This window comes from Bactrocera oleae, chromosome 6, assembly GCF_042242935.1.
Source record: "Bactrocera oleae isolate idBacOlea1 chromosome 6, idBacOlea1, whole genome shotgun sequence".
In the NCBI taxonomy this organism is placed as follows: domain Eukaryota; kingdom Metazoa; phylum Arthropoda; class Insecta; order Diptera; family Tephritidae; genus Bactrocera; species Bactrocera oleae.
This window is the reverse complement of record NC_091540.1, coordinates 41,626,735-41,641,779: the sequence shown is the minus strand read 5'-3', so window position 1 is coordinate 41,641,779 and position 15,045 is coordinate 41,626,735. Positions and strand designations below refer to the sequence as shown.

The window sequence follows — 15,045 nt, the reverse complement described above, 5'->3', positions numbered from 1 at the left end:
AATTGAAATTTCACCAAGTTCAACATATTCACATAAAACTGCACAGCAATATAGTACCCAGTAACGCTCTCTATATTTTACTTTATCTTCAAACAAAGTAATACTATTTTCACAACAAGTATAACACTTATTCAAAAGAGTCGTGAAATATTTTTTTTATAAAAATTTTCGTATTTGCGTCCGCTTTAATTGTCTTTCTCGTTATTTATTTAATTTTTTTTAAATATTTGCTTTAAATTTGAAACATCAACAATTTACGTAATATTCGCTGAAAAAGTTTTTGTTTCCAAATATATACGCACAGTCCATAAAATATCTTTATTTGTAAAAATTTTATCAAAATATATAATTTTCCACTTAATAGATTTAAACGTGCATAGTTTCCAATAACTTTCGTCTTTATTTTCCGAGCTACTTAAATGCACGAAAGACGCATCAGTTTATATACACTTAATTTTTTAAAGCACCAACACTTTTTTCAACACTTTTTAATCTAAAAAAAAGTTTTTGAAAAATATACTATGTTTCGCCAAAAAAATTTTATAATGTTTATAGAAACTTGTATTAAAATGTCGTACAGCGTAATGCAGATTTCACATGCGCAAAGCCAAAAAACACTCTTAGTAGAATTTTCATAAAAAATATGTTTATATGTAAACTATTTAAAACACTTCTTCCGAACCAACTGTTTCAATGTGCAATAGAAATTTACATTTTTCAGTATAAAAAATTTTTCCTGCACTGTTGCACTAACAAAACATTAAGTTTTATTCATACAAGTGTCTGTATGTTTGCGTAAAGGCACTTTAATTCACATATCTAGCAAAATAATATTTGAGGCACTCTAAGTTACAGATATGTTTGTATGTATGCACGTCTGATGCTTTGCTTTGCTGCAGCAGCATTCATTACAAGTCACTCGCACTACTCGACGAGACGAGAAAACTTAAAATGTTTCCAAATCGTCCGATAAACGCGTCCACGACCGTCGCTAGTTGGAATTCGATTGCCACAACACCGAGTGACATAAACTGCAGCAACCAACTACAGCCCAAAAGCGACAGCAGCAGCAACACTAATAGCAGCAGCAGCAGCGGCAGCTACAGCCAGAGAACTTAAAACAATGAGAAGGTGCAGGTTCGACAGCGAAAAATTTGTAGGAATTTATCAAGGAGTTCACCACAGATGCACGAAAAACAAATAACATTTTTCGCTTTTATAACAGCGGTGAATCTGTACACATACGCTCTCTTAACATAACCAACCGACGAATATTGAAGAGAATATAATATGTGAGCAAAACTGGGCATATTGATATGCCATTTGAAATATATTCCCTTTTATTGAACTATTTTATTATTTTTTAAATTATTTTATGTTAATTCATTTTTACTTTATTGTGAGTTATTAATAATAATTTAAAAATATTTTGATATAATATATTTCTTAAAATCATACATTTACTTGACACAATTATGGAGTCACAAAAGTACAGAATTGTGTTTTGCCGTCGGCATTTCACATTCATGCTTCAATTTTTCTTTTCAAATGCATGTGTAAAAGTAATTATGTACGTAAATATGTACTTTCATATATTATGACATACATATCTTATGTCGTTTGCACATTTGTATGTATTTGTATGTATATATGTACACTCAATTCTTCATGTGAAATCTCCGTTGACACATTTTTTGCTTTTATGTCAAAGAGTCTATCTGTCGAAGGACTGACGCGACGACAAAGCGTCACAACATTGTGTTGTTGGTAGAAAATCCGAGAAGTGCCGAAAACTAACCGAACGCTCGCCGATTGTCATCGCTTCCCTTGCCGCTCTAACAGCTTTGCCAACAAATCATTGTAGGTATGTATGTATTTATATGAGCATGCATACATATTGACGAAGATTTTTGCGAGCCACGGAAAAATATTTTAGAATTGTGAAATATTTTAAATCGACAAAAGCTTTGTTGCCACTTTTGTCATTGATTTCTGTGTTTGCAGGGTTGTCACTTTTCTCTTCTAGAGGGAATATCAGAAATTTGTTCAATTTATGATTTTTAGCTTTTGCCATCGTCGCGAAAAGACGCTTGTAGGCAAACGCATGCTCGGGGAGATGTGTAAGGCGTTTGCTTTTATGAATGAAACGACTTAGCTTATTGCTTGTGCGCCAGCGTTCATGAATGAAAATGTTGTTGGTGTGTGATTTACTACAAATTTAGGATTTGTCAATTTGACTGCCCTATTGATTTCTGGTGCTGATGCTATTTGAGACAATTGTTGTTTTTGTACAACAATGTTTGTATTTTTCTTATTGGCTGACGTACTTACATTTGTACGCTTAAATGTATGTAGATTTGTGTATGCATTACTTATTTTGCGCGGTCATATGCATATTTGTACATACATACTTACATATAGAGCAGTGCGCTCACATGTATTTATTGATAATTGATAATATATTATTATATTATATAATATAACATATTGATGTACATACATAAATTATTAATTCTGTAAAAATTGAAATTAGAAAATTATGAAAATAGTAAAATATTATTTTTTGCATAATCTTTCACATTTTATCAATGTAGCATTTGTGCAAAAAAATAATAATTTATCAAATTTTCATCATAAAAATCGTTTATATGGCAAAAAATAATCATGCATATGTGAAATGGCATTTGTATTTCTTGTTTTCTCATTCATTTCATTTCATTTTTCTCTTTATATTGGTAGATACGTATTTTGTCAGAGAACGTTGTTAAAAATTCTCATTTCTGTTAAATAACAGCAAAACTGTACATAAAGTGGTGAACTCCTTGATCTCAAATTTTCAGCCAACCAATCGAGCATCATACAAAATTCAATTTGCACCTTCTCATTGTTTTAAGTTCTCTGACTTAAAACAATGAGAAGGTGCAGGTTCGACAGCGAACAATTTGTAGGAATTTATCAAGGAGTTCACCACAGATGCACGAAAAACAAATAACATTTTTCGCTTTTATAACAGCGGTGAATCTGTACACATACGCTCTCTTAACATAACCAACCGACGAATATTGAAGAGAATATAATATGTGAGCAAAACTGGGCATATTGATATGCCATTTGAAATATATTCCCTTTTATTGAACTATTATTTATTATTTTTTAAATTATTTTATGTTAATTCATTTTTACTTTATTGTGAGTTATTAATAATAATTTAAAAATATTTTGATATAATATATTTCTTAAAATCATTCATTTACTTGACACAATTATGGAGTCACAAAAGTACAGAATTGTGTTTTGCCGTCGGCATTTCACATTCATGCTTCAATTTTTCTTTTCAAATGCATGTGTAAAAGTAATTATGTACGTAAATATGTACTTTCATATATTATGACATACATATCTTATGTCGTTTGCACATTTGTATGTATTTGTATGTATATATGTACACTCAATTCTTCATGTGAAATCTCCGTTGACACATTTTTTGCTTTTATGTCAAAGAGTCTATCTGTCGAAGGACTGACGCGACGACAAAGCGTCACAACATTGTGTTGTTGGTAGAAAATCCGAGAAGTGCCGAAAACTAACCGAACGCTCGCCGATTGTCATCGCTTCCCTTGCCGCTCTAACAGCTTTGCCCACAAATCATTGTAGGTATGTATGTATTTATATGAGCATGCATACATATTGACGAAGATTTTTGCGAGCCACGGAAAAATATTTTAGAATTGTGAAATATTTTAAATCGACAAAAGCTTTGTTGCCACTTTTGTCATTGATTTCTGTGTTTGCAGGGTTGTCACTTTTCTCTTCTAGAGGGAATATCAGAAATTTGTTCAATTTATGATTTTTAGCTTTTGCCATCGTCGCGAAAAGACGCTTGTAGGCAAACGCATGCTCGGGGAGATGTGTAAGGCGTTTGCTTTTATGAATGAAACGACTTAGCTTATTGCTTGTGCGCCAGCGTTCATGAATGAAAATGTTGTTGGTGTGCCATATTGATTTCTGGTGCTGATGCTATTTGAGACAATTGTTGTTTTTGTACAACAATGTTTGTATTTTGCCTATTGGCTGACGTACTTACATTTGTAGGCTTAAATGTATGTAGATTTGTGTATGCATTACTTATTTTGGGCGGTCATATGCATATTTGTACATATAACTTACGTATAGAGCAGTGCGCTCACATGTATTTATTGATAATTGATAATATATTATTATATTATATAATATAACATATTGATGTACATACATAAATTATTAATTCTGTAAAAATTGAAATTAGAAAATTATGAAAATAGTAAAATATCATTTTTTGCATAATCTTTCACATTTTATCAATGTAGCATTTGTGCAAAAAAATAATAATTTATCAAATTTTCATCATAAAAATCGTTTATATGGCAAAAAATAATCATGCATATGTGAAATGGCATTTGTATTTCTTGTTTTCTCATTCATTTCATTTCATTTTTCTCTTTATATTGGTAGATACGTATTTTGTCAGAGAACGTTGTTAAAAATTCTAATTTCTGTTAAATAACAGCAAAACTATACAGAAAGTGGTGAACTCCTTGATCTCAAATTTTCAGCCAACCAATCGAGCATCATACAAAATTCAATTTGCACCTTCTCATTGTTTTAAGTTCTCTGCTCAGACATGGTATTTATCTTCTTTCAGAGAGAAGGTATATTTATATGTAAAAGGTGTATGTGTCTTTTGAACAAATAATAAAATAATAACAATAGTATAATCCTAATTTCATCGCTACGGCAACCCTGCTTCACTTTTGTTTATTTACATTCCAAGCTGCAGCCACATATACATATGTACTTACACAGCCGAGTACAGCTCTCACATGAATTCAGAGCGTTTCCGTTGAGCGACTTGCGCTCAATATTTGCTCACTGTTAACGGTTGCTGTTAGGCATAACATTTGTTTTCATTTTTTCGACCAGTTGCTTGCCATGCAGCATTGTTGTTGTTGTAGTTAACAGACTGAGTAGTCGGAATTAATGAATGGTGCGGTCAAATAATTATGGGCATGGCGCGTTAACTTCGGTAGAAGTTGTGTGTATATGAGTGTATTTATAGTATATAGTTATATGTGTAGCATTCGTTTCGAGTTACCGTAGTTGTCTACTTGTTAATGATTGTTAATAATATCATTTAGCATTAAAGCGTGCAAATTGATTGGCGAAGATTGAGAGAATTTATGAATGAAAAGAAAAACCTATATATACCATATTTATACTATGTATATACAAATGTATTTACATAAAAAATTTAGAAATTAATTCAAAAATTTTGTAATTTTATTTACGATTTGGGTCAAATTCTTCGATGAAATGCATTTTATAATAAAAAAATTTAAGTATGATTGATATGTATGTATACGATTTATAAAACGCTGTATCTATCTCAATTGGTTTTAGTTTAGTTGTTACGAACTGGAGGTTTTTATCCGAAATTCTGAGAACGATTTTCCTGAGGCCGCCAGTTTTGACCAGGACACTAAATTATCTATTTATAAAACTAAGTTTTGCCATCCGATTGGTTTTAGATGAGTCGCCAACGATTACTGATGGTAACCACCAGCAGCTGCGGCTGGAACCGGATCAACACAAAGAGTTATTAATTTTTAATTTTTTTTTTACCAAATTTCTGTTAAGTCAGGTCGAAACCTAATTTATGAAGCTTCGTTTTCACTTTTATAAAATAAAATTATTTATTGGAAAAATTATTAAAAATTCTAGTTTTTTCGTGACTCTGACAGCACCTAAACCCTTAATTGATAACATTATTATCGCATTAATGCATTTTAGAGAATATTTTCATAAAAAAATTCTTAAAAGCTTTCACTTTTGGTCTCGCTCGAATTAAGTACTTCCTTACTTTATTAATATAGTTTTTCTCATTTATATATGTTCTACAAAATTTTCTTACTTCTCTTTGGTTTAACTAGCGTTATCACAATTTTTATAATGACTCGAGCTTTTACTCTAACTTAATGTTCACTAATTTCTAAAACCTTCGTGCTGAAAACCAAATTATACAATATCAATTTAATATACAACTTTTCGAGTACATTACTGTCTATAAGATTCCTACACATACCAATTACTGTCTATTTTGGCAAGATTACCCAATCACAACAGCTGTTATGTCAATTATTTAACTTTAGTGTTGCACTTAAGTCAAAAATCCCCAAACACATATCGAGTAGATTACTCACCACACCGACGGCATGCCGTTGCCGCAGCTCAGCAGCAATTTCGGCAAATTTGCATAGGAATTCCATTTCGAACGACTGCAAGCAGCCGAGATAGGAACAGACGAGTAAATCGCGTGCTTGCCGAATTAGAATCGAGCAGAGAACTTAAAACAATGAGAAGGTGCAGGTTCGACAGCGAACAATTTGTAGGAATTTATCAAGGAGTTCACCACAGATGCACGAGAAACAAATAACATTTTTCGCTTTTATAACAGCGGTGAATCTGTACACATACGCTCTCTTAACATAACCAACCGACGAATATTGAAGAGAATATAATATGTGAGCAAAACTGGGCATATTGATATGCCATTTGAAATATATTCCCTTTTATTGAACTATTATTTATTATTTTTTAAATTATTTTATGTTAATTCATTTTTACTTTATTGTGAGTTATTAATAATAATTTAAAAATATTTTGATATAATATATTTCTTAAAATCATTCATTTACTTGACACAATTATGGAGTCACAAAAGTACAGAATTGTGTTTTGCCGTCGGCATTTCACATTCATGCTTCAATTTTTCTTTTCAAATGCATGTGTAAAAGTAATTATGTACGTAAATATGTACTTTCATATATTATGACATACATATCTTATGTCGTTTGCACATTTGTATGTATTTGTATGTATATATGTACACTCAATTCAATCTCCGTTGACACATTTTTTGCTTTTATGTCAAAGAGTCTATCTGTCGAAGGACTGACGCGACGACAAAGCGTCACAACATTGTGTTGTTGGTAGAAAATCCGAGAAGTGCCGAAAACTAACCGAACGCTCGCCGATTGTCATCGCTTCCCTTGCCGCTCTAACAGCTTTGCCAACAAATCATTGTAGGTATGTATGTATTTATATGAGCATGCATACATATTGACGAAGATTTTTGCGAGCCACGGAAAAATATTTTAGAATTGTGAAATATTTTAAATCGACAAAAGCTTTGTTGCCACTTTTGTCATTGATTTCTGTGTTTGCAGGGTTGTCACTTTTCTCTTCTAGAGGGAATATCAGAAATTTGTTCAATTTATGATTTTTAGCTTTTGCCATCGTCGCGAAAAGACGCTTGTAGGCAAACGCATGCTCGGGGAGATGTGTAAGGCGTTTGCTTTTATGAATGAAACGACTTAGCTTATTGCTTGTGCGCCAGCGTTCATGAATGAAAATGTTGTTGGTGTGTGATTTACTACAAATTTAGGATTTGTCAATTTGACTGCCCTATTGATTTCTGGTGCTGATGCTATTTGAGACAATTGTTGTTTTTGTACAACAATGTTTGTATTTTTCTTATTGGCTGACGTACTTACATTTGTACGCTTAAATGTATGTAGATTTGTGTATGCATTACTTATTTTGCGCGGTCATATGCATATTTGTACATACATACTTACATATAGAGCAGTGCGCTCACATGTATTTATTGATAATTGATAATATATTATTATATTATATAATATAACATATTGATGTACATACATAAATTATTAATTCTGTAAAAATTGAAATTAGAAAATTATGAAAATAGTAAAATATCATTTTTTGCATAATCTTTCGCATTTTATCAATGTAGCATTTGTGCAAAATAATAATAATTTATCAATTTTTCATCATAAAAATCGTTTATGTCGCAAAAAATAATCATGCATATGTGAAGTGGCATTTGTATTTCTTGTTTTCTCATTCATTTCATTTCATTTTTCTCTTTATATTGGTAGATACGTATTTTGTCAGAGAACGTTGTTAAAAATTCTCATTTCTGTTAAATAACAGCAAAACTGTACATAAAGTGGTGAACTCCTTGATCTCAAATTTTCAGCCAACCAATCGAGCATCATACAAAATTCAATTTGCACCTTCTCATTGTTTTAAGTTCTCTGGTTTTAAGTTCTCTGAATCGAGCGTGTACACGCCTTATAGACAGGATAAATGGCGGCGAGGTGTTTGTCAATCAGCGCAGCGGTGCCCGAGTCCTACAACAACAGCGGATAACGGAGAGAAAGCAAACAAAAATTATTAAGAAAAGCAGACTTGTGGTAATGAACAGACAATTGTGTGGAAGATTTATATAATTTATTTTTTAGAAAAGTGTTGGAAGTGCAACAAAAGGTTCGTAAGTGCAATGGACGGTCAGTTGGGCCAGGTAAATGATGGTATTACTTACCATATGTATAGCGCAAGCCAATTGTTCCTCCTTGACAAGTGGCGGACAGCTGCTGCTGATACTCATGAGCGACTGTTGTTGCTGTGTTTGTTGTTGTAGCAATTTTCTTCTACCGCCATCAGCGGCAACGGTTGAGTACTTTAGCTTGCCAGTTTGCAGGCTGTCACTTTGTATCTGTTGTTGGCATGTGTCGGATGTTGTTGTTGTTGTTGGTCAGCACTGACATTTGAACGACCGCTGTCCGTCAACACTGACGGTGACGGCGAACTAAAGTCAATATCATCGTAAGCCAACACCGATTGTTCGCTTGTTAAGTGCGCTTCTTCGTCTAGCCCCAACGACGCCTCCTCTCCCGCCGTGCGCTCTTCCTCCACGACCATCGCAATTGGTGAAAATAGCGTGTGCGCTACTGCGCCGCCCTGTTGGTCGGTTGTGGCAATTAATGTAGTGGTACACGCCTTATTCTCAACTTCCTCATACGCCCCCTCTGCCTCCTTTTCTTCATCCTTTTTTTCTTCGAGAGCGGAGAATTGCTGGGTGCTTGGGCTGCGCGCTGTACTCGACACCACAACGCCAATCGATTCTTGGCACTTTTCATCTTGCACATACGTTTTGCTGACGGTTGTTGTTGTTGCTGCTGTAGAATTCGTTGTATTTGCGACCGCCTGTTGATGCTGACCCGTCAGCCGATCCTTGCACCGCTTCAAGTATGTACGCACGCGCGATTTGCTGCGCTGCATTGGTTTCTCTGTTGTCGCCACTGTTGTTGTTGTAACTGAATTAATATTCAAATCGATATCGACTTGGCAACACTGTTCGTTGTCATTGACCAAACAGCAGCAACTTTCCCGTTTTTCTGCCAACTCCACATCGGGGTCACCATCCTCCTCCCCGGAATACCAAACCTCCTCGGCGTCGTCTTCCTCTTGCGCAATTGGTGCAGTGGCAGCCGTACCTCGTACCCCGACCATTGTGTTGGCCTCGCTTGCAGTTGTTGCCGCATTTGCCGCATTGCCACAGTTCCAGCTGTTTATGCCGGCTTCATGGCTCTCATCAGTTGTGTTGGCGCGGCTCTTAGTGGCCTCCGCCACAGTTGGTCTTTCTATAACTGCTGCTGTTGTTGTTGCTGTAATCGCTTTTGTGTCATTCACCGGCATAACCAGCACCTCCGCCAAGTGTTCTTCGGCGTTGACGTTGTTGCAATTGTGTTTGCAATTATTTGTGCTGTTTGTTGTTGTTGTTGTTAATATTGCAACACTATGCTGTTCACCCTCAGGTGGCCTACTTGTACTATTGCCACTTATATTGCCACTTTGACCGTTATTTTCATTGTTGCTTGTGCTGTTGGCGTTGTTGTTGCTGGGCTGTGGACTCGCCTGAGGCGTCAAAAAGAGAAAAGATACAAAGGAAGACTTAGTAAAAGGTGAGTGTGATTATATATTGTGTACATCTGTTTATAATTGGTTGTTGATATTGTTGTTGTTGTATATCAGCAATTATATCAAAGTTTTCTTGTTCATACTGTTGCTAGGCAAACACAAATTCATTCACAATTATTTAAGTGATGAAGAAATTCAATAAAAATTTGCATTCTGATGATAAAAATATCGACAAATCCGTTTTTAAAATAAGTTCGGCAGTTTGGATCCCAAAAGTACTCAGAACTTGATTCACACACGGTTCGACTTTATTCTACTCTAAAAAGTGTCGACGCAGAGAGCCCAAGGGAAAAGCAAAATAGTATTCACAATATTTCACAGGATCAAAGATCAATGAGAATTCAGACCTTGAAAACACCTAAAGTATAAGTAGTAGTATTTGTATGAAAAAATATATACTTTGAATCACGAAATCGCCCGGTCTCTATTAAAAACTGTCTCTTTCTAATCCATAGAACGTTAATATTGATACCATAAGGGCAATACTATGACCAAATATACCGGTCTTCATAATGCTACTGTGCGCCTCTTTATGAATTCTAAAGTCACCTTCCTGTCAAACTGGAATGCTCTATTAAAGAAATATATACCTCGTGTCATATACTTGTATATCATGAGAAAAATAACCACTACAAACCCTCAAATATAAACTTTCGTCTTTGCTTCAAAAATTTATATTGCCTTTGTTTAAATGAATTAGTATCGAATTTTTTACAGGGACCCCCCGAAAATAGCGTCAGACTGGAAATAACATCTAGTTAAATATCTAATCCACAAATACTCGGTTCTCTAAAAATTGTCCGTTTTTCGTTTCAAATACGACTTACTTAAGGACTTACTTACTTAGTTTAAGTCCCATCCAAACAATTTGATAAGGTGTAAGACATTTTTATTTTATTTTTTGATATTTTGTACAATAACTCACTGTGTACATTGCCAAGTGTATGTTACTCATACGCCCGCAGATCTTCAGGATTACAAACTTTCCTTTTCTCTTGCCTCTAATAATGTTAGTTCTAAACATAAGAGAAGTTTAAGAATAAAAGCCGTACAAATATGGAACGAAAAAACGTTAGAAAGGAAATAAAATAATAAAATATAAGAATTTATCTGATCGGAGAGGCAAAATTTGTTGATGAGGCTGGAGTTATATCAATTAGTGTTAGATATAGTGTGCAATACTATTTTTCCGTGCTGACAGAGAAACTATTTAGAGCTATTGGTTCATGACGAGGGCGAAAACAAATAATGATCAAAAAACTATCAATTTTGATAACTAATGACCAGTTTGAGATAATATTGAAAATTTATATATGTTCTTTAAAATACTCTTATATAGTACTTTAGCAGATTCATATATAGTACTTTATTTACTCTACCATTCTACGACTCAAACCGTGCTTTTTTTGTGAATAAAAGGAGAAATCCCAACGTCACTCTCGCCCTCATTCATCTAGCTACTTGCTAGATCTAACCAGCAATAGATGGCACAGCAAAGGATGGCAATTTGCCCATAAGTCACCTTTTAATTTTTCTATTTCCCTGACATGCTTTTCTCCAGTTTGTGTGTTGCTTTTCACAGGCTAGCGTGCGGCGAATAAATGTAAATTTAAACATTTTGCTATTTACAGTTAAGTCAACAATGTCATGACTTATTATCAATATCTGATTAAGCAAGGTATGTATGGATGTGTGTGTGGAAATCAGAACTACAGCAATTATGCGTGTTTGTAGCTGTGTGGGTCCGAGCAAATGAGGACAAACATCGATCGCATAAAAAGGGCTTGGTGAATTGGGGGCAGAAAAAAGAACAGGCATGGTGTGGCAAGAACTTAGAAATATGCACATAAGTAAGTTTATTATATGCCACAACAGACAGTGTAAGGCATGCGAGCAGGTGGAGGGAATTTCAAAAAGCGAGCAAGTGGGGAGTGCTTAGTTAACAGAGTGAAGTCTAGGAAATATAATTTTTTATTGCAACAAAATTTCAAATAGATTGCGTGTTAGTGCTGAATGCAAACTGCGGAATATCTTTGAAAAATGCAAATCATTTTGAATTTTCATAGCGTTTTTTTTATTCCTTCTAGTGTTTTTTTTGGCTTTTTGTTTCTTGGCGAGAGTTCTTACAAGAAATATTGTACTGTAGTACTCGTTTTGTATTGGAAAGTGCAGAATATTTTGGCATGCAGCCGAAACTCAAGTTGACATAGGTCAAGTGTAGCATTCAATTTCAAAAAGAACAAAAAAAATATTTTACTCAGAACTGTGGTTGGTTGACTTGACTTAAAGTTACTTGCAAGGGTGATTGTAGTTGAAGAGACAAAGTGAGTACGTTGATTTTAGCTTTCAAAGCAGAAACGTTGCCAAATAATATTTGCGAGAAACTATAAAATACATATATAAATTTACATATGATTTCAAATTAAAGAGCTTAATGTTCAGATTATTGGATTTTACCAAAATACACTTATTTCAACAAAAAAAATTCATAATGTCTAACATTTTTTCCTTCACACTTTTAACAGTTAAAGTACATATACAACCACAACACTTTTTATGTGTTCGCTTATAACTGTGCATATGCATAGCCCTTTCAGCCAGACGCTGCCATACACACACAGCAGCTGTCTAGGCGCCTCACCTTTTTTCGCAGAAAATGCATGCCGAACTACACAATAGCAGACAGCTCACTTTAATGGGCAATGGAACTTAATTTGTTATTTTCAATATTTTCGAAAATCACAGCACTTTTCAAAACATGTTTACTTGCCAAATTTACTTTGCATAGTTTTCACTGGTTCTCCATTTCTATTTGCATAAAATTTCATTTTTTAAATTTCATGCACATTTACACTAAAATTTTTACTTTCGTTTTCTTATGTCACTTCCACGGTTTTCCGCTTCACGCAAAATTCGCGTATCTTCGCGTCGGTTGCGTTTTGTTTACTGTCGCGCCTCTGGTTCGTATAAGGTTAGTTTCGTCTTAGTGGCAAACACTGGTGGTAGCGCATTTTGGGAGTGACGCTGTCGGCAGTAGAAATTACTCACCCTTTTGGCTGGTAGCGCCCAGCCCCTGTTGTCGGTTGACGTCTCGCGGAAACTAAAGTGGCGCTAAATTGTTGTAAGTGGCGCTGGCGCTAGCAAATGGGTGGTCAGGCGGCAAGCTAATCGGGTGGGCCAGTGAACCGGCCGACCATCGAGCCATTGTGTCGTATGTAAAATATGAGTTTGGCTGTTTGTTCGAATTTCCTTGGTAACGCTAGTGCGAGTACAATTTGTTTGCGAGCATAGGCTTTTAATTAAGCGCAAAAAGCTTCAAATTAGTGTTTTTCGAATTTTATTTTTTTTGCCAGGCATATTCCCTACATGACAGCAGTTATTTGAAGTGACTCTCATATTTATTTTATTAAAGTAGTGTAGGTTTTCTTTCAATTTCGAACTTAAAAAAGCTTAATTTATGATCTATGTAAAAAAAGGCCATTTTGAGTACAAAAAATGCTGTTACAACTCCTATGGTTTCAGTTATGGTAAAAGCAACTCACACTTTCTCCCGTTTTATCTCTCTCATAGTTATTTAATGAACTTCTCGTCTCTAAAGTTAAATTGGATCATGTCTACTTTTAGGAGTTTTTAACACTTTTTGTTTGGAAATAAATATTGGCTTGTACTCCTCACACGGTTATTGAAAGACACTTGCTAGGCGTAATCATAACTTTAGGCAGCATTATTTTATTTGCATTTCATGGGTGGGTTTGCACACAAAATAATGTTAGTATAATATATGGTAAACATATATAATTGGTCTACTACAACTAATTTGAAAAACTCTTATATTGATGTAAATTAGAAAATAATAGAATAGATATTATTATAATTTTAGACGAATCAACAATACGATATCTTAAATAACATCGTCAGTAAATAAATTTCTTGTTTACATAGTCCTTATAATGTTCTTTTAAATGTCTTTTTACTTTTTAGTTCTCATTAGAATGTTCAGTCATTTTTAAAAACTGCATAAACTCATAGATTTGAGATTTCTAATTATGGATTTTTATAAATATGCTAAATTACATCTTCTTTTTACGGAGGGTATTCATTCTAAAAATAAGAAAAAACTTTAGCTTCGGCTGCATTTCTTATATCTTAGGTTAGGCCGTAGGGTTCATCCAAAATCTATGGATCTCACTTGGACAAATGTTTGTCCGCATTTGAGCTTACCACAAATTTATTAAGTCGATTAATATCAATCTCAGCCACTTCTCTAAGATCTTCAATGTTGTGTCCATTATACTTTAATCTCATTCTGGCAAAAGCCGGGCAATAGAGAAGAAAGCAACAATGTGACTCAACCTCGACCTACTCTTTACAGCGTTGGCAAAGAGCGTCCGATAATACATTTACATTTAATATTTGTATACGAAATGCTATATCGATGTCTCATAAACTTAGGAACTTAGGAGCTACAAGTAGTTTTCGTAAATACATACAGACAGATGGACATGTTTAAATGGGCTCACCTCGTCACACTGATCATTTATATATATTTTATATCGTCTTCGACGATTTTACAAACTTAATAAACCTTGTTCAAGGTATAATAAGATAAGCGCAAATATTTCTATAAGTTAGCTACCAAATACTTAATTGTAAAAATCATCACAGAGGGCGCTCAACAGAGAGCATGCGCATTTTCAAAAGCTTACAAGCAACGGCCGGAAAGCTTTTATGTCAATTGAAGTACAAAACAAATAAGGGGAACAATTAATAACAGTTGCATTATAAATTAAGTTAGTTTTGGTTTTTGCATGAAAATTTGTGAGCACACTGATTTCGATTGCTTTTGTTTTTTGTGGCACAGTCAGAAGTTGACAAATAATGATCACAGATAATAATATAAATATGAAATTTATGTTAAAGTAATGTCAGCATATAATTTGCGGCAACTCAAATTCAGCTTAATAATGCACTCAAAAGGACAAGTTTGAACCTAGCTAAGCACATAGAATCACAACGCACAGACCCCTTCGAGTTTTGAGGAATTATTTATTGTATTATAAATATAATCGTTTACCTATATATAAATATACGTTTACATATGTGCTACATGCGGTTAATTATGTGCATCGACAACACCGGTGGCGAGGTTGACCAGCGAGGCAG

At 34.2% G+C, this 15,045-nt stretch overlaps 1 protein-coding gene across 1 annotated transcript in view; it reads right to left on the bottom strand.

Annotated features, from left to right (window-relative positions):
* Positions 1-15,045, bottom strand: part of LOC106626003 (serine-rich adhesin for platelets-like) — a 168,750-nt gene that overhangs the window by 123,901 nt on the left and 29,804 nt on the right. Inside the window, 4 exon segments of the mRNA XM_070111967.1 lie at positions 6,237-6,379; positions 8,174-8,252; positions 8,444-8,634; positions 8,637-9,819. Of these exon segments, the coding sequence (XP_069968068.1) occupies positions 6,237-6,379; positions 8,174-8,252; positions 8,444-8,634; positions 8,637-9,819 (1,596 nt within the window).